This window comes from Bos indicus x Bos taurus, chromosome 25 (assembly GCF_003369695.1).
Source record: "Bos indicus x Bos taurus breed Angus x Brahman F1 hybrid chromosome 25, Bos_hybrid_MaternalHap_v2.0, whole genome shotgun sequence".
NCBI classification, from domain to species: Eukaryota; Metazoa; Chordata; class Mammalia; order Artiodactyla; family Bovidae; genus Bos; species Bos indicus x Bos taurus.
Genome location: NC_040100.1, coordinates 40,572,196 through 40,590,952, shown reverse-complemented (window position 1 = coordinate 40,590,952; position 18,757 = coordinate 40,572,196). Strand labels below are relative to the sequence as shown.

The following is an 18,757-nucleotide window of genomic DNA, read 5'->3' as shown; positions in this document are numbered from 1 at the left end:
TTTGAAAACTCAGGCGGGAGGCGGGCGGGTCTGCGCCTGCGTCGGGAGGCGCGCTCTGGGCCCGCGGGCGGGTCTGGCGGCTACAGCGGCGGCGGCGGCCACGGCCACGGCAGCGGCGACGGCTATGGGGAGCGGAGGCGGTGAGCGCGGGGCGCGGGGCGCGGGGCGCGGTGGAGTGGCCTCCAGACTGAGTGGGGCCAGCTTGAGCCTTTCGGCCCGGGGTTCGGATCGTCCCGACGGCGCCTACCCGGCGCGCGGTTTAAATACCCAGCGGCGCCCGGCTCCGCGAGAAAGCGGCGCGAGGGGACCACCACCTGTGCAGGGCCGTGAGCACCACCGAGGTTTCCGTGGTTATACCGTGGCTGGCCTAGGGCAAGGGAGTAAGGAAAATGGGGCAAAAGGCGAGGATCGGTCGAGCTGCGTATGCGCTCGGTTTTCGCATTAGGTTAATTACTAATGGGAAGCCCGGGTGAGAAACGAGGGGAGAGGGCAGGAAGACGCCCTGAGCAGGGAGCTTGCCGGTGGTGGAGCAGCCATCTCCCGTGGGGACTGGAGGAAGGAGCGGATGAAGAACCGGGTGAAGCGTCAGGGATGGCTCCTTCTGCCACAAGCTCCTCTGCTTGGAGGGAGGAAAGAGTTGCTGGAGTTGAAGTTGGAAGGACCCCCTGTCAGGGTCTCAGAGGACCCTGAAACTGGCCGGACAGCTCTGACATCCACAGAGCTGGGACTGGCCTGCCCTCCAAGTCCATCCTTGGCTTCTCTGTAGGGCGGACCCTCCGAATTTGACCTCGAAAACCTGATTGTTCAAATCCTTATTAACATTTCATGTTTTAGTGATGTGTGCAAATAGAAGCAAAGAAATCAGCTAGGGTCCAGGCGTCTCCCTGGCTAATCATCATCAACACCGTCTGCTCTTCCTTTCTTCCTTGTTATCTGGGCTCTGGGTCAGACGGTTTCCCAATGGCCAGCTTACATGATTACTACTCACCATAAACGTTTATCGAATAATTTGAATGAATGAACATGTCTCTTATACCACTACCACTTCTTTATTTAATCTTTGGGACTGTAACTATGGCTGGGGCAGAGGACCAGTAACTGTTAAAACATGTTCAGATGTAACTTTTCATATCAGCACAATTCATTTCCAACACATCACTTAAACCATTCCGATTTTTTTTCTTAAGTGATCCACTGTAGGTGTGCCAAGTGTTTCTGTTATCCTTCAAAGCGGAGAATAAGAAGGAGACCTCGAAACCTCACAATCTTGAATCTCCCTGAAGATGCGCTCTTTCATATCCTGAAATGGCTTTCTGTTGGAGACATCCTTGCTGTCCGAGCTGTAAGTTGTCAGATGAGCACAGTGTCAGCCCTGGCATTGTTGGTTTTACCACGAAGGCTTCATGTCTCAAATGTCAGAACAAAAACTCTGGCTACCGATGAGGGTCGATGATCCACAATGGTGATGTTGGTAATAGACATTTGAGGTTGTTCTGATGACAGGAAAACGAAAACAGAGGACACCTGTTGAGTCTGCTCTTTGCAGTGTTTATTTTAACAGAAAGTACCTTTTCCTGGCAGTGAAATTTGAATCCCTCAAGATAATGGGACAGTATTAAGAAGGAAAAGAGATGTTCTTGAGGATGGCGTGAAGTAGAAGTGTTAGTTGTTCAGTTGTGTTCAACTCTGTGATCCCGTGGACTGTAGCCCACCAGGCTCCTCTGTCCATGGGATTCTCCAGGCAAGAATACTAGAGTGGGTAGCCATTTTCTTCTCCAGGGGATCGTCCTGACCCAGGGATTGAATCCTGGCCTCCTGCATTGCAGGCAGATTCTTTACCATCTGAGTCACCAGGGAAGCCCTTATGAGGACAAATCCCAAATAATATCCAGTGCTGAAAGGGACTCTGGGCCTTATTGTGCAGATATCAGAACTGCAGCCTCACCCTGAGCCACTTAACCAAGGGCATCCAGCAAATTAGTGGGGGAACACCCACGAGAACCCATCTGTCTGACTCCCAAACCTGCCTCCATTGTGTTCATAACATCTGCAGGTGCCATTCCCAATGGCAGTGGGAGCTTTTGCACTTAAAATGCTTGCCTGCGCTCAGGGCCCCTGGACACTGCCTGCCTCACCCAGGGTAGAGGTCCCGCCTGAGGCTGCTGTCATGTATTTCAGTTTTTTCTAAGTGCCCCCGTTGACAGCCCAGGTTCCAGCTGTGCTCCCACTAGCAAAACTCTAAGTAGAGGAGCTCAGAACAGATTTCTGACCTACCCGTTAGCCTCAGAGTTGGTTTTCCTGGTCATTGCAGGTATATAGCATTATATCCCGTTTCTCAGCCTGTGCTTACCCCCACTTCCAGGACCTGTCCTCACCTTTAGAACCACAGAGAAAGTTGTGTCTGATTTCTTTTCTCTGTTCAAAGCAACTGCTAGTTAGTTTGATACACAGAGCCCAGGAGGCCTTACTGGTAGGGTTGGAGGGAGACAGGAGACCCTACGCCTGTCTACCCCTGTCTTCAAGAGCTCCAGAAGCGGGGCTTCCCTGTAGCCCCTTGATAACCCTCCACACCACTCCCGTTGTTCCTCAGGTGCATTCCCACCTGAAGTACCTGGTGGACAACCATGCCAGCGTGTGGGCGTGCGCCAGCTTCCAGGAGCTGTGGCCTTCTCCAGGGAACCTGAAGCTCTTTGAAAGGTATCTGCACCCGAGAGCAGCTGGGCTTCCTCTCACTCCTGGCCTTCTCCACCATGCCAGTCTGTCTCAGGGCTGGACCTGGCCGCAATTTTCCTTGTGCTCGTAGTCCCCTTCCAACACCATATTCCCCAGGGAGTGACTGAGCGTGTAGACCTCACCCACTGAGTCACATGACTTCCAGCATGGTCCTGGGTCATCTGCACCCCCAGCTCAGACCTGCCACTCATTAGTCACAGTGGTGCTTCCGGAAGGTCTGCTTCGGCTGTGACCCATCCTGTGTGGCTCAGACGCAGGTCACCTGCACATGGAAACTTCTTATTTCTCTTACTTTGGTCAGGACCATGTGGTTTGAATCCTAGTGCATTACATTCCCTGGCTGATCCCACCTCCTCCGACAGACCTGGAGGAAGAGCCAGAGGGGCCAGGAGCTGCACAGTGTGCCCGTGGTCACAGGCAGGCTGCCTGAGACATAGTCCACGAACCATACAGCCCACCCACTTAGAGTGTACTGATCAAGTGGTTTTTAATATATTCAAAGCATTGTGCAGTCATCCACACTGTCTGACTTTAGGACCGTCTCATGACCCCTGGATGAAGCCGCATAACCGTTGGCAGTCTCTCCCTATCTTCCCAATAGTAATCCAGACCCTAGACAACCTTGCACCTACTGCCTGTCTCGATGTATTTGCCTGTCCCGGGCATCTCATACGAGTGGGGTCATACACCGTTGTGACTGTCTTCTTTCACGTAAGCATGTTTTTAAGGCTCATCCGTGTTGTAGCGTGTCATGGATAATAGATGTTTAGTCACATTACCAGAAAACAGTTTCTGTTCAGAAAGTAAGTACTGTAGTTTCAGGTGCTGTGGTAGAACATAACCTTAATAGAATAAAATCATGCAGTGTTCCATGTTCCTGTTGTTCCAGGGCTGCTGAGAAAGGGAACTTTGAAGCTGCCGTGAAGCTGGGCATTGCCTACCTGTACAACGAAGGCTGTAAGTGCTGCCGGGTCTGGGGCTGGCCTTTCCCCGCTTGGTGCTGACACCTTAGAACAAGCGCTAGGGACTCCCTGGTGGTCCAGGGTTAAGACTCCGAGCTTCCACTACAGGGGGCATAGGTTCAATCCCTGGTTGAGGAACTAAGATCCCACATACCGTACACTGCAGTCAGAAAAAAAAAGAAAAATAGAACTCACATAAGCCCTTGCCCGTGTTCGCAGTTCAGTCGCTGCTCTCGCCGGGTCTGGCTGTGCACCATTGTATCTTGGGAGCTGTGTCAGAGAGGTGTCCTGCTCAGGGACCCATTGATGAGCTTTGATTCTATAGGTCGGGGGGATTACCTCTTACTTCACGAGCCTTTAATTTCGATTGACAATGAGTGGCTCTGAGCAGAGACTCAGAATGGGAGCTTCTCAGGCGAGCCAGGTCTCCTGGCTCCCTAGTTAACAGCGTAGCCCACGAGTAGACCCCACCTCCTCTCCTTGGCCACAGCTCGTCTGAGGGACTTGGGGGTGGCTGTCACAGCATGCCTGATGCCTGGTGTCAGTAACACAGGGAGGGAGCCAAGGCCCTCAGCGGGAGGCAAGTTCAAGCAGGCCAAAGCCAACCTGGTACCTAGATTCCTTCACCCCCAGGGGCAGGTGCTCCTCAAAAGAGCCTGATATGACCCTCTATCCCGACTCCTGCCGGTCTGCTGGGCTCACTAAGGAACGAGCCTGCACCTCGTCCTGTCCCAGCTCCCAAACGCATAAAGTCTTGAGTACCTCCGCCATTTATCTGCTTCTAAAAGACCTGGCATCTTGCTGAGAGGTCGCCCCAGTCATGGTTGACTGGACTGTTGATGTGGAGACAATGAGCCGTCCTGTGCCCACCCTCCCGTCATCTGATCATCCCATCATCCGGCATTGCCCAGAGAATTCCCACCGTTCAGCTCACCTATCCAGGTGTACAGCCCAGTCGGTGTCTTCACAGAGCTGTGCGACCAACACCACTCGTTTTGAAATGTTCTTGTCACCCCAGAAAGAAATCCCCGTTAACTGGGGACTGGGCGGCAGTTGCCCACAGGAGGGTGATCCCTCCATGGGGTGGGGGATGGGGGGCACCTTCCTGGATTTTCAGACTCCAGGCTGTGGGAGGAGCCACAGGGCACTTGGTTCACGGGACACAGGAAGAAAAGCATGGAGCCCCCATCCCCACTCTTCTGCCCTAAAACACCAGCAACCTCGCATGGCAGCAGCCTAAGGCCCTAGACTTTCTGTAAGGACTCGGGGAAACTGCTGTGCCCGCCCCCTAAGACATCCCGGCTCGCTCTGTCTGTCTCTGCAGTGTCAGTGTCTGACGAGGCCCGGGCGGAAGTGAACGGCCTGAGGGCCTCTCGCTACTTCAGCCTGGCTGAGCGGCTGAACGTGGGCGCCGCGCCCTTCATCTGGCTCTTCATCCGCCCGCCTTGGTCGGTGTCCGGGAGCTGCTGCAAGGCCGTGGTTCATGAGAGCCTCAGGGCGGAGTGCCAGCAGCAGAAAGTGAGTCCCAGCCCGGGGTGTGGGTGGGGCACCCCACAGGGTCCCAGGAGATGAGATAGCCCTGAGGGGAGATGCTGTGGACCGTGTGAAGTCAGGGACTTGGGGGAGCGGAGGCTTCGAAAACTGCAAATATGGGAGCATCTGCAAACAACCAGCAGGCGGGGAGACGTCAGAGCCAGGGTTGGGGGCCTGGGGGTGGGGTGGGGCTGCAGACGGGGTGCCCACGGAGAAGGATGGCCAGAGGCTCCGTGACGCGGTTGGTGGAGTCCTGGAGTCGAGGCAGGCGGGGGAGGACCTGCACAGGGGGTGCGGCGGGGATCGAGGAGGGCCCCAGGAAGTTCCCCACCGACAGTCACCCTTCCTTCTCTAGACCCACAGGGCGTCCATACTGCACTGCCTGGGGAGGGTGCTGAGTCTCTTCGAGGTGAGTCCCCTCACCCGCCCTGGTGCTGCTCGGCATCCTGGCCCGGGTGGGCACTGGGCACAATGGGTCTGCAGCTCTGTGCTGCTCGCCTCTCCGGCAGCTGCAAGCACCGAGGACTGGGACAAATCACGAGAGGCCGCGGGAGGAGGCCCCCAGGTCTCCCAGCCGAGAGGAGCCCTGTCTGTGTGGCCGGTGGAGCCAAAGGGTCTGATGGGCAGGATGGGCCTGCGTGCTTCCCAGCCCGCTCCGGCGGCTCCCTCCGCCTCCTCACACGAGGTCTCCACTTAGCGTGAAAAGCCCCCCAGGGCAGTTCGGGGAAGGCGGTGGCCTCTGGCGACAGGCGCTCTGACCGCTCTGACCACAGCAGGGAGAGACCCGGGGTGTGAGCGAGGAGCTGGAGGGCCTTGGGGATTTCCACCACCCCCCACCTCCGTCACCCTGTGGCCCCGGCAGGAGGAGGCAGGGCCCAAGGGCTACCTCGGTTCTCACATCGTGTATCTTCAGGGAAGTTGTTTCTCCGCTAATTTAGTTAACCCGTTTTATTAAAGTTGAGCGCTGCATTTGTGGCTACTTATTCTAGGATGAAGAGAAACAGAAGCAGGCCCGGAACCTGTTTGAAGAGTCCGCTAACCAGGGGTGTCTGACCAGCTCATACCTCCTCTGGGAGAGTGACAGGCGGATGGACGTGAGTGGGCCCAGGTCTGGGAGAGTGTGGGTGACACTGGCCAGAGGCACGGTCTCAGCAGCCCAGGACAAGGGTCTGCCAGCGCAGGGGGTCCTCCTGGGGTCCCCAGGGCTGCTCTCAGCTCTACCCTGGGAACGAGCACCACCACTCAGGGGAGGAAGGGACAGAAGGAAGGCCCAGCCGGGGCCCCTCTGGGGGTCTTGGAGGAACACTGAAGAACCCCAGGGGTTGGTTCTGAGTTCCCCAGAGACACGCCCATGTAAGGGCATCTCACACTGACAGATGCTGGACCCCGGACGGTGCCTCCACAGCTTCCGGAAGCTCAGGGACTTTGCTGCCAAAGGCTGCTGGGAAGCGCAGGTGAGCTGGGAGCCAGCTTCGTCTCAATGCCTCCTCTCTGGGACCCCAGGGTGGGGCTGCCAGGCTTCTGTGGGGGGCGGGGGTGGGGGTCATGGTGGGGCAACTGTGAGGGCGGTCAGCTCTGAGGTGTGCAGGGAGGGCAGCCTGGGAACGCTTTGCCCATGGCACCGAAGACAGCCAGCCTCGTCATTCCTATGTGCTGTGGACTAACCACAGCTTCTGTCAGAGTGTGGACAGCTCCCTAAAGCTGGCCTGCGGGGACACCATCTTGGCAGCGGGACCTGAGGCTCCTTAGAACAGATTGGCATGAGGAACGCTATCCTCTTTCCAGTATCTGACCCTTCACCAGGTTGTCCAGCGTTGGAACTGGACGTTGGAGGCTTGTAGTTGGCGTTCACCCGACACTGTCCCTGTGCAGCTGTAAGGAAGTCACTATTTCCAGACAAATCAGAGGAAGTCCCCCTTGGCCAAGCTGGTGCCTGTGACCCCACCAAGTTGGGGCTTCAGTCACTGGCCCTTAAAAACTCGTGACAAAATCCCCAGCAGGGATGCCCACCTGACACATCACAGGCCACTATGACATTTGTGTCCAGAAAGGCACGCAGCACGTTTACAAGAAATGTAACAATCAACAGTGTGTTTCTAAGGTCAGCCTAATCAGTAAGAACAGTGAGGCCCATGGAAGTACATGGGGGGCCTCAGTATGCTCAGAAACAAGGAAGTAAATACAAGCCGTCAAAACATGGGGCAGGTTTGACCTCACTGCTCATCGGAAAGGCGCCCGTTTAGAGAGGTCATGGCTGATCCCACGAGCAGATCACACACACGTATTCTTTGCTTCTGAGTGTCTAGCTAGTAACTTCTGAAAATAAACATTCTCAAGGAGAGCAGTTTGTGCCAGCCAAGATGTGATAAGATAGCCTTCGGTGTTCTGTGAGGGGGGTGGCAATCCAAGCAGGCCTTCCAGAAAGTGTCACGGCACAGGCAGCGCCTGGGGGTCGGCCACACGAGCAGAAGGCACACAAGCCTGCGCAGCAGCGGCCCCCCAGGCAACAAAGCCTACAGAAACCGCTTCAGAAGAAGGACAGGGCAAGAAGCCTGCACAGCGGCGGCCCCCCAGGCGACAAAGCCTACAGAAAGCCCCTCAGAGGAAGGACAGGGCAAGAAGCCTGCACAGCGACGGCCCCCCAGGGGACAAAGCCTACAGAAAGCCCCTCAGAGGAAGGACGGGGCAAGAAGGGGCTGACCTGTTCCATACCTTTTGTCCCTTTTAAACGTTCTGCTGTGACTTATTGGTTACCTCCAAAAGCATAAGTAAAATCCTGACCCTCCTGCTCCAGCGGCTTAGAGGGTGTAAGGAGCCCAGGGTGTTGACAGACAGGAAGGGCCTGGCCCCTGCTCACCCCGCGACTCTTCTGCCCACAGCTGTCTCTAGCCAAAGCCTGTGCACACGGACACCAGCTTGGATTGGAAGCAAAAGCCTCCAGCGAGATAGTCTGCCAGTTGTTCCAGGCCTCCCACGCTGTCAATAAGCAGAGGGTCTTCTCTGTCCAGAAGGGGCTCAATGACACAATGAGGTAAGGGGCCCGAACTGCCCACGGTGACGAGGTCCTGTGACAGGCCCGCTGTGTCGTCAGCCCCACTGGGATCCCCGTGTGTGTGAGTGTGTGTGTGTGTTTTCTAAAACCAGTAATGCCCGAGTTATCTAGGGCTTTGGGGGAAAAAAAAAAATTCCCATAGGAGTGTCTGTTCTCTCCAGTTTCCCTTTTTAGGCCTCAGAAAGTGTTAAACCACTTTAAACATCTTTCTAAAATGATGCCAGAAAAACCAAGCTTTTCTTTCCAACCCATACTCACGAGCATCAGCGTCAGCGGGGGACGTGGGGGCCTGCAGCCTCAGAACCCCGTGACCTGCTTCTTCCCACAAGTCCATTCTCCTCTGAAGTTTGGAGATGACACACTGTTACAATCACAGAGCATGTTAGAAAGCAAAGTGGAAAATGTGAATAATTGTTTAAGCTCATGCTAGGGATTTCAAATGCGTTTTAGATGTATGACGGGCAGGCCCTGGCTGTGCTGCTAGGTCTCCGCTCACAGCCGGGCTGCAGTGTCCCCTGCTCCCACGTTAAATGTCACCAAGCTGCCGTGCCTTTTTTTTCTTTTTAATTATCTGGCTGCACCAGGTCTTAGTTGCAGCACACAGGATCTCTTAGTTGCAGCATGTGGGATCTAGTTCCCCGACCAGGGATCGAACCCAGGCCCCCTGCACTGGGAGGTTGGGAGCTCGGAGTCTCAGCCACTGGGCCACCAGGGGAGTCCCAAGCCGCTGTGCTCCTGAGTCCTGGACCTGCACTGGCGGTGCCCCCCCCACCTTGTACTCTCCCAGTCTGCCCTTTTTTTGGTGGGGGGACACTTGCTATTCTTTTTGTGTGTTGGGAGTGAGGGTTAACATAAATTTTAACCTTTTATGTTTTTCAAGAGCTAAAGTAGGTTTATTGAAATAATATTATTTCAGCCCCAAGTTGAGCATCTGACTGTTTTCATCCATGTCAGACAACAGCCGACTTTTTCCTTTTCTTTAGTTGAGTTATAATTGATTTCCAACATTAGTTTCAGGTTTAACCACTTTCAAGTATATGGTTCGGTTGGTCGGTTTCTGTCAGATCATTGTGTTTACCTAGGGTAAACGGGCAGGGAGCATTGTCCTCTGCTCCCAGTCATGGCTGGTATGACCCTCACACCCCTGGGCACTCCTCCTGGCTTCCCCCTCCGCTCCCCTGCTCACTCTGCCCTCACCACCGTGCATCTTCCCTCTGCCTGAGAAACACACTCCTGTCTGGCTGCACAGAGCCCCTCACCATCACGGCTCATCTCTCTGGCTTCCTTTCTCCCGTCTCCTCTCCTTTGTCCACCCCGTCCGGGCATCCTTGCCGCTGCGTGCAGTGTCCCCTGTGACGTCAGTGTCCCGGCTTGGCCTTGGCGCCATTGAGGAGGAGGGACCCTGTGTCTGCTAGCTCTGCAGCCCGAGCCCTCTGTCGTGGTTGCCTGGTGGCTGAGAGCTTGAGCACCTGGGCTCAGTGCATCCTGCTTGGGCTACGTTCCTGGCTCTTTGCTCAACCGCAGTGGGTTGTGACAAATGACCCCACGGTGAGAGTTCCTCAGGGAGGAGACAGGTTTCCAGGACAGTAACCTTTGACCTGTGACCCGTCCCCAGTCTCCAGAGCAGACCCGCTCTGCCCACTTATAAGTTATGGTCCAGGCTCATCCAGTGCCAGGGGGCCCCAGGGTGGGGGTGGGCAGGGTCCACATGTGTGTGCCCACCTGCCTCCCAGGAACCAAGTCAGGAGTGGTGGGGCCCCCAGCCCCTCGGACAGCTGCCGGCATAAGCCCATGACGCCTGAAGTGACCGCTCACCCCTTGGGATGGATGGCTGGGTGGGACTGGGAGACAGGACCCCGTGAGGTTCGGGGCCTCACAGAGGCTCTGCCTGGTGTTCAGGGGCAGCACTCTTCCCACAGGTACATCCTCATCGACTGGCTGGTGGAGGTCGCCACCATGAAGGACTTCTCGAGCCTGTGTCTCCACCTGACTGTGGAGTGCGTGGACCGGTACCTGCGGAGGCGGCTGGTGCCCCGGTACCGGCTGCAGCTGCTGGGCATCGCCTGCATGGTCATCTGCACCCGGTGAGAAACCCCCGGCCGGCCCTGCCCAGGTCACAGGCTGGCTTCTCAGTGGGACGAACAGGCCTTTGGCGCCCCACCTCATGATAACGGGGTTCTAATTTCAGGGGTGCCCAGAGTGGGTGGTCCTCCCCACACGGGGGCAGCAGGGCTGACCCTCCGTGCGCGGGCAGCTGCTGCTCATCCCATGTGGTGGCTTCGCTTGGGCAGGAACCCTGTTCCCCTGGCCCCTGAGGGCAACACGGAGATGAGGGAGGCCACAGTTGGCTGCCCTTCTGAGTCAGGCTGTCAGCCCCGTGTCCAGAGACCCACATCCAGCCAGGTTCACACCCCCTCCTACCCGTGGACAGGATGCGAGCTCCTCAGAGGTGGCTGTTCTGACTCTTCCCGTCAGCCGTCTTAAGTTTCACGGAAGTCCATCTTCCTAAAACCAGCACCTCTCCACCCAGTTTTGCCTTTGGACACAGCGTGGGTGGCACGTCCCACCATACATGTTGCATTTTTTTGTGTTTTAAACCAGCTTTCTCCTATGTGGTCTGCCGTCGCCCGGGCAGTATCTGTCTGTAAGGCTTAGGGGGTGAGGGGCAGGCTCGCTGCACACAGTGGTGTCAGCTGTGGAGGACTGGTCGATCTTTGGCACAGTGACCCAGAGGCGCGTGTCACTGGGGTGTAGTGTATCTGCTTCATGAGCTCATGCAGGCGCCCGAGGCCCTGACTTACTCTCTGCTGCTTGCCATGGCCCCTGAGGCAAGCAGGTCCACGCCTGCGGCGAGCTCTGTCCTGTGGCCCTGATGGGAACTGGACGCTGTGGTTTCCTGGGGGCCAGGGAAGCAGGGTGCCCACAGACGGAGGGAGCGGGGCTCAGGCCCGGTGAGCACAGGCCACATGCGGTCTGGCACCTCTCACATGTGCCTCAGAACCTGGAGCTCTGGGTCTTGTCACCAGAGAGGGCTGACAGATGGGTCCCCAGCCTCCCCAGATCTAAATGGCATGGTTACAGGGACCGGGGGACCGGCCATGAGATAATCGCTTTAAAAGATTTTTAGGGGCTGAGACATCCCTCTGTCCACTCTGAAAGCAGCACCTGCCCGAGCACAGGCTCGTGTCCCCCACCTCGACGTCACACCCTACCCCGCGACTACGGTCCCCACCGCCCTGCCCTCTCAGCCAAGCCACCGCGGGAGCTGCAGAGTGACCGAGGGGCTGTGGGCTCGGCCCCCATCACCCTGGTGGGGGGAGGGGCCCTCAGAGACTGTCGGACCAGTGTGTACCCTGCTAGCTGGCGCTGGGAGAGGGGAGAGAACAGGGTGACCACCTGCCTAGGGACTGCCTGAGTCCCTCGGCCCGACCCCGGGCCAGGTCCAGAGCTCCAGACAGACTCTGGCTCTGGTTCTGCTGGCTCGCCTGCCTTCTGGGTTAAAGCTGTTCATGCTCGCTTCGGAGCGGCTGGCACAGGGCAGGGCAACCCCTCATCTGTCGGGAGGTTAAGAGAATTGGCCGCTCACACCCTTCGTGGCTGGATTTTGCAGAAACACCTGTGTGCCCAGCAGCCCAGCCGCTCTACTGCTGTGGGCCTGTGGCGCTCGTACCCCTGCCTCTCAGCCTCTCCGACAGGCTCAAGTGACCTTTCCAGTTAACCTCACCCGCCGAGGGCAGCCAGGTCAACTCGCTGGACTCCCCACCCCATCACTGAAGCCTAAAGCCCACTGAGGGGCGCGAGCTCAGATCCCTTGTTGGCACTTCAGGTTCATCAGCAAGGAGATCCTGACGATCCGGGAGGCCGTGTGGCTCACAGACAACACGTACAAGTACGAGGACCTGGTGAGGATGATGGGCGAGGTCGTCTCGGCCCTGGACGGGAAGATACGGGTAAGCGGCTGCTCACCTTTCCTCCTGAATCGAAGCCGAGTCGCGCCAGGGGGTGGGAGGAGCAGAGGGCACGTGCGTGGCTCTGGGCTTCTCTGCTCAGGGAAGCTCTCCGGGACCAGGAGGGCGTGAGGCCACAGCCGCTCAGCGTGCCTGGCGCCGTGCTGACCACTAGGAGGGCAGCATGTCTGCATTCTAGCCTCCCCACGAGCGGGCGGAGGGTCCTCTGCATGCTGTGACCTCATGTCCGCCACCCCGTCCCCCCAGGTCCCCACCGTGGTCGATTACAAGGATGTCCTGCTGACGCTGGTCCCCATGGCACCAAGAACCCAGCACCTGTGCAGCTTCCTCTGCGAGCTCTCCCTGCTGCACACCAGCCTGGCTGCCTACGCCCCAGCCCACCTGGCTGCAGCCGCCCTGCTGCTGGCGAGGCTGACGCATGGGCAGAGTAAGCGGCCAGTCCTTCCCTCCCGCCTCTCAGAGCTGGGCTGAGCCAGTGGGCGAGGATCTCCGGGAGTCAGGAGCTGGTGCTCGGGTCCGGGGGAGGGAGGGAGACAAAGCGGCGTGCTCTTCTCTCCCAAGGAGGAGGCAGCAGGATGGACTAAGAGCCCTTGTCTGGGGGTGGCTTGGTATTCCCCCCGCGGGGTGCAGCGGGCATGCATGCCCTGGGCACAGGGCCTTTTCAGCGCTGAGCCCTAGGAAGCTCTATTCCAGAGCCATCGGGGCTGTGGGCGTCAAGGCGGCCCCACGACCCCCACTTCCCTCCCCAGCGCAGCCCTGGACCACCCAGTTGTGGGACCTCACTGGCTTCTCCTGTGAAGACCTCATCCCCTGTGTCTTAAGTCTTCATCAGAAGTGGTAAGTGTGTAAGGAAGCGAGCCCCACACACAGGGTATGTCCTCCACACCGTGGGTCCAGAGGGGTTCACATCACAGGAGGGCTGTTGGGCCATGAGCTGCGGGTCTCAGGGTTGGCGTTTAGAAATCCCAGGGCCATGTTACTTAGCACACACGTTTTTAATGTTTGCTGTGTGGGCAGCAGCTCCTCCCCACCCAAACCTAACTCACAGACAGTAGAGCATAAGGAAAAACGGCCTCTCCATGACAGCAGTAACTCACTGCAGGAGGCTGGCGTTGGCAGACTGCAGCCGGAGCACAGGCCAGCCGTGCCTGCCTCAGGCCCTCGGCCTTTCACCTCTCCTCTCACCCCGGCTGGCAGCCTTGCTCCTCCCACTCGGTCCCACCCGCACTGCGTGCGCTGAAGTCCCCAGGACCCCCTCCTTTCTCAGGCCAAGCTGCCTCGGAGTCCCCTTCCCCCACCCAAGGGGCTGGGTGATTCTGCCTCCCTGCTACCTTCCCCTGGTTTTTTTGTTTTTTCAATCCAGATAAACTGGAAATATTTATTTACAAATGAAACTTTTTTTTAAGTGTGCAATTTGATAGGCTTTTGGTATAGAGTTGTGCAGGCATCACCACCATCAATCAGAGAACATCTTCTCCCTCAGAAGAACCCTGCCCTGCCTCCCTAATACCTCCAGGTGTCCCCTCCCCACCACCCCTCACCGAGCAACACTCCTCTCCTTCCTATTCTGGACGCTTCATCACGGGCTCGCACACCGTGAGGGCTGTAGGTGTGAGCGGCTTCCCACCTACACGGTGTCTCCACTGTGCAGGCAGCCCCTGGGCGGAGAGACCCCGTCTTATTTCTCCATCTGTGCACTGATGTACGTTTGGGGGTTTTCTGCCTCCCCGCTGCTGTGGACGACTGTGTCCAGGTCTCCGTGGGGACCTCTGCCCCCCTTCCTCTCGGGGACACACCTGGGAGCGGGCGCCAGGTCATAGCTGCCTCTCGGGTTAACCGAGGGACTGCCAGGCGTCTGCACGGTGGTGCTGGGCCCGCTTCGAGGACGTCTGGTCCTCTCCCGTCTGAGCGGGGGCTACAGGTGGAGCCTCCTGGGGGCAGTGCCAGCACTCCCCTCCCCCACCGCGGTCCCTCATGTGTCCCTCTGTCGGTAGCTTCCACGATGACGCCCCCAAGGACTACAGGCAGGTGTCTCTCACTGCCGTCAAGCAGCGATTCGAGGACAAGCGCTACGAGGAGATCAGCCTGGAAGAGGTACCGAGGGGTGCTGGTGGCGGGCCCGCCCGCCCGGGGCCTCGCCCGCCCTCTGACCCTGGCTGCCCTGCAGGTGCTGAGCTACGGCCAGCTGTGTGCTGCCCTGGGCGTGAAACAGGAGAGCCTGGAACCTGCACCCTTCCTCAGCGCAGGCGATATTCACGCCTTCCTCAGCTCGCCCTCCGCGAGGAGGACCAAGCGGTGAGTGAGCCCGCAGGCCCAGCTGGGTTCCCGTGTGACCCCTGCAGCCCTCGGGGATCCCCCGGAAACGGAAGCTGGGCCGGCGGCCTGCAGCCCTGCCTTCTTCCCTGCGTGGCTCCAGCCCAGCTCCCTGTGGGCTTGGTGGTCCTGAGCACAGGTGGAGCCCCACCAGGGCCACACTGGCCCTCCACGTGTTGCCCCAGCGCTCCAGCCATGCCCTGATGAGAGGCTGGGGCACTTGGTCCCCGTCATCCGCTACGTATCCCCTTCACCCCGTCTCTTCCATCTCAGTGCCCTGGCTGTGGTGCCTGGAATAAGCTCTCCTCTCCCCCTCCAAAGAACTCCTATGCATCCTACAAAGTCCAGATGAGCAGGGACCTCACTGTGCTGCCGGCCCGACCTCTGCAAATCTGCTGCGAGCCTCCGAGGGCATTCCTGGGTGCTCACAGCACACGGGGCGGGGCGGGGCGGGCACGTGCCAGAGACCAGGCTGGGCCCCCTGACACTGCCACCTGTGACTGTATTCCCACCTGCCCCCTGCCTCAGGAAGCGGGAGAACAGCCTCCAGGAGGACAGGGGCAGCTTCGTCACCACACCCACCGCCGAGCTGTCCAGCCAGGAGGAGACGCTGCTGGGCAGCTTCCTGGACTGGAGCCTGGACTACTGCTCGGGCTACGAGGGCGACCAGGAGAGCGAGGGCGAGAAGGAGGGCGACGGTGAGTGCCAGGCCGTGGCGGGCAGTGGGCGGGGCAAGCTGGGGCTTCGAGGGCTCCTGTCCAAGGAGCCCGGGAGAGCAGAGCGCCCAGCGCTGCAGCCCACAGGGATAACAGGCTGTGGCCCGGCCAGACCTGTGCTGCCGGGAGGACTGCACGGGCCAGGGACAGAACAGACCCACCTGCGTTCACAAGATCTTTCTAGAACATCCTGTGCCATGTGCCCCCCGCTCCCCTGCTGGGTTCTGTGCCTCGGGCATCCCTCCAGGACAGGCCGCACAAGGCTCCGTCCCCATGTCTGGTCAGCCATCTGCAGACAGGGAAGGGAACTGGAGGGCCCAGTTTGAGGCCATGTCTATGGATTTTCTAATTGTGTGTTTCGGCGTCCACTCAGGATTAAGTATTAGATGGCCATGATTTGTTGTCCTTTCTTCCTGTTCCCCATGTCACACGGGTGTCACCCCAAGCTTGGAGGACACACCTCACCCTCGACTTCTTAAGCAAAGGGAAGGGGACTGACCGGCGAGCTTGAGGAGCTGTGGCTGAGACGGGACTCTGGGCTGCCCTGGGTCCTGGCTGGGCCGAAGCTCACCCTGACGTCTCCCCGTCCCCCACAGTGACGGCTCCCAGCGGTGTCCTCGACGTCACTGTGGTCTACCTGAGTCCGGAGGAGCACTGCTGCCAGGAGTCCAGCGACGAGGAGGCCTGCCCGGAGGAGGCGTGTGGGGCCCAGGACACACAGGCGCTGGTGCCAGGCCACCAGGCGCTGCGGACCCCAGGGCCGGAGCCCCCCCTGTGCAGCAGGTGGGGGCTGGGCAAGGATGTCACGACGTCGGGGTACTCCTCCGTCAACAGCGCGAGTCCCACAGACTCTGGGCGCACCTCAGGGGGGCCCCCCCGGTCTACCTCAGAGCTGCCCACTGGCAGCAGTTTGAACACACAGCCCTGCCACCACCACGCCCGGAAGTCGTGTTTACAGTGTCGCCCTCCCAGCCCCCCGGAGAGCTGTGCTCCCCAACAGCAGGTGAAGAGGAAGAACCTGTCAGCCCACAGTGAGGAGGAGGAGGAAGACATGAACTTGGGCTTCTTGAAGCTGTGAGTGTGTTGGAGCGTGTGCCGCAGTGGACATCTGCTGAGGGGGGGGGCTGCTGCTGTGCTAGTGTGGGGCAGGGGACGAGACGGATCCCTGCGGATCCCCGCTGGCCTCGCATGGGGACCCAAGAGGAGATCCGGGGGCAGGGACTCTCTCTCCAGGGGAGCCCATCACGAGCCTTCAGAATCTCTAAAGCACAACGAAAACTCAGCTCCTCCTCTTTGGGAAGTTTAGCCTCGAAGCAGTCACGCCATGCCATGTCAGTCCTGTATCTCTGTCCCTCCTGTGTCTTGTCTTGCTTCCTCTGGGAAACTCAGCCCACGTCCTGGGCGAACGTCCCCCCTGCCCGCACCCCAGGAACTGAGCTTTCATAGCTGAGAACACATGTGGCCCGAGTGTCCAGACACAGCTCCTCATCCCCCCATCTGTTTGGTCTGGGGTCCCGGGAGAGCTGACAGCCCTAAGCACATCACCATCCCTGCGCCCACACTGCCCTGCCTCGGGCATGCGTTCCTTTCCTCATGGGCTGGTGCCTCCTGCAATGGGGGAACTCTGCCCCAGGCACCGTGGTGGACTGCGCGTGAACACCGGGCTCAAGGGCCTTGATTCTCGGTCACAGGCTCGCTCCCTCCCATATTCTCAGCTCCTGTTAAAAATCTGTCCCTTCTCCTGCAATGGTCCATCTGTGTCCCCACCAGATGGTATCTGCATGACCCACTCTCTGCACTGAATTTCTAGGCCATTTCTTTCCCTGTCTTTATTTCCATCCTTCATCCCTCTAGGATAAAAACAAAAGAAAAATTAAAAATAGAAGGTATTATATTTTTTAAAATTCTCAACATTATTTAGGCTCAACTGAAAAATGAAAATTTGATTCAAACTCCTCAGTGCTCTCCTGACACTGTATGCGAAACCAGTTTTCCCAGAGAGGTTAGCCAGGAAAAAATTATATGTCATTTGTAACATCTGAGGTGACCAAGACACGGAAAAGCATGGACCAGAGGCCTGGCTTGCTGGGTGAGGCTGGACCTGCTGTGGGTTCCTGCGAATCATGACCCTGACCGCTCTCCCCTGCTGGGCTGACCCAACACACTCACCTGCTGTCGCTTTGGCTTCCTCTTGAAACATCAGAAAGAACCACTTAGCCAGGAATGTCCCCCAGATGCTCTTGAACCAAAACTACAGGGACCAGGAGACGCTGGCCCGGAGAGGCTTTTCAGGGCTCTTGACTCCCTGTGGGATCTATCTTTTTTGCTGCTGTAGGCAAATCTGACCACCCTGGGAAGGCCGTGGTTGAGTAAGGGAATCCCAGCATCGGGACTGCATACCTCCCTGTCGACTGTGTGCCCCTAGGCATGTGTGAGCCTCAGTTTCCTCATCTGTATGATGGGGTGACGGTACCTACCTCACAGGGGTGTTGTGAGGATTAAATGTGATGAGGATAATAGTAGCTGAGTGATATGCATGTCTGAACTGCCTTGTCCCCTTGGCCCCTTACCAAAACCCAAAAGTTCTCTGCTTTCTCCCGGCCGGCCTGCATCCGCAGAAGGAGCGCGCTCTGGCGGGGACCTAATACCGCCTGACTTGGGGGTGGGGTCTCCCTTTGTCTGCTCCCTTCCCCTCCTTTCTCACTGAGAATCTCATTTCAGGCTCCCCATACTGGGCAAGAAAACAGGCTGCTGCTGATGGATGCTCCCACCCTAACAGCAGTCCCAGGGCTGCTTGGGTCCTGCTCAGCCCTTCCCCCTTTTGCCCCAGCACCCTCAGTTCCCCTCCTTTGCGTCTGTTCTCTGCTGTGGCACCTTCCTATTAGCAACAATGAAATGGACACCCCTCTGTCTTTAAACAAACCCCCTCCCAGGTCTGTCCTCCATCCTGCTCTCCCCTGAGATTTCTTGGCCCCTGTGGGGTTGGCACTCATCCTTTTTTCTTGTTAGATGCAATTACAATGGACCCTGCTGCCAGCATCACTCCTCTCAGCCAGCATTTGTCCCCACCACCCCCACGCCCACGTGTCCCCCGAGGACACTCCCTCCTGGGACAGGCTCCTGTGACACCAGGCTCTGCTGTCCCTCCACTGCTCTGCGCTCCAGCTCCCCCTCAGCTGGTCCCATCCAGGCACGCCTGCCCCGCCAGGGACCAGCCTGCTCAGCCCCACTGGTCCTCGTGCCCATGTCTGGCTCCTGGGCCTCCTCCCCCTCTGCCGAGGTGCCCACTCCCGGATGTCATCACCTCGTCAGCGTGTCCACAAGTGCACACTCCTGCCTTGCCCCTGCTCCCGACAAACACGTCATCCTCACCTCCAGCCACAGCAGTAAATACCTATGGGTCCCTCCGCGTGCCCGGCCCTGTGCTAGGTGCCCCGGGGTCAGCAAGGTCCCAGGGCCCTGCTTTAGAGGGCCCTTGAT

The 18,757-nt window shown here is 58.3% G+C and overlaps 1 protein-coding gene across 1 annotated transcript; it reads left to right on the top strand.

Moving 5' to 3' along the window:
- Positions 1-20: 20 nt before the first annotated feature.
- CCNF (cyclin F) lies at positions 21-17,799 on the top strand. Its single transcript, XM_027527352.1, has 17 exons — positions 21-140; positions 1,188-1,342; positions 2,591-2,697; positions 3,623-3,690; positions 5,020-5,213; positions 5,584-5,637; positions 6,218-6,322; positions 6,605-6,682; positions 8,108-8,259; positions 10,200-10,364; positions 12,107-12,230; positions 12,495-12,675; positions 12,998-13,085; positions 14,243-14,342; positions 14,416-14,543; positions 15,090-15,259; positions 15,874-17,799. Exons 1-17 carry the CDS (start codon positions 125-127, stop codon positions 16,353-16,355), a joined length of 2,367 nt encoding a protein of 788 aa, XP_027383153.1. The 5' UTR covers positions 21-124; the 3' UTR covers positions 16,356-17,799.
- Positions 17,800-18,757: the final 958 nt, after the last annotated feature.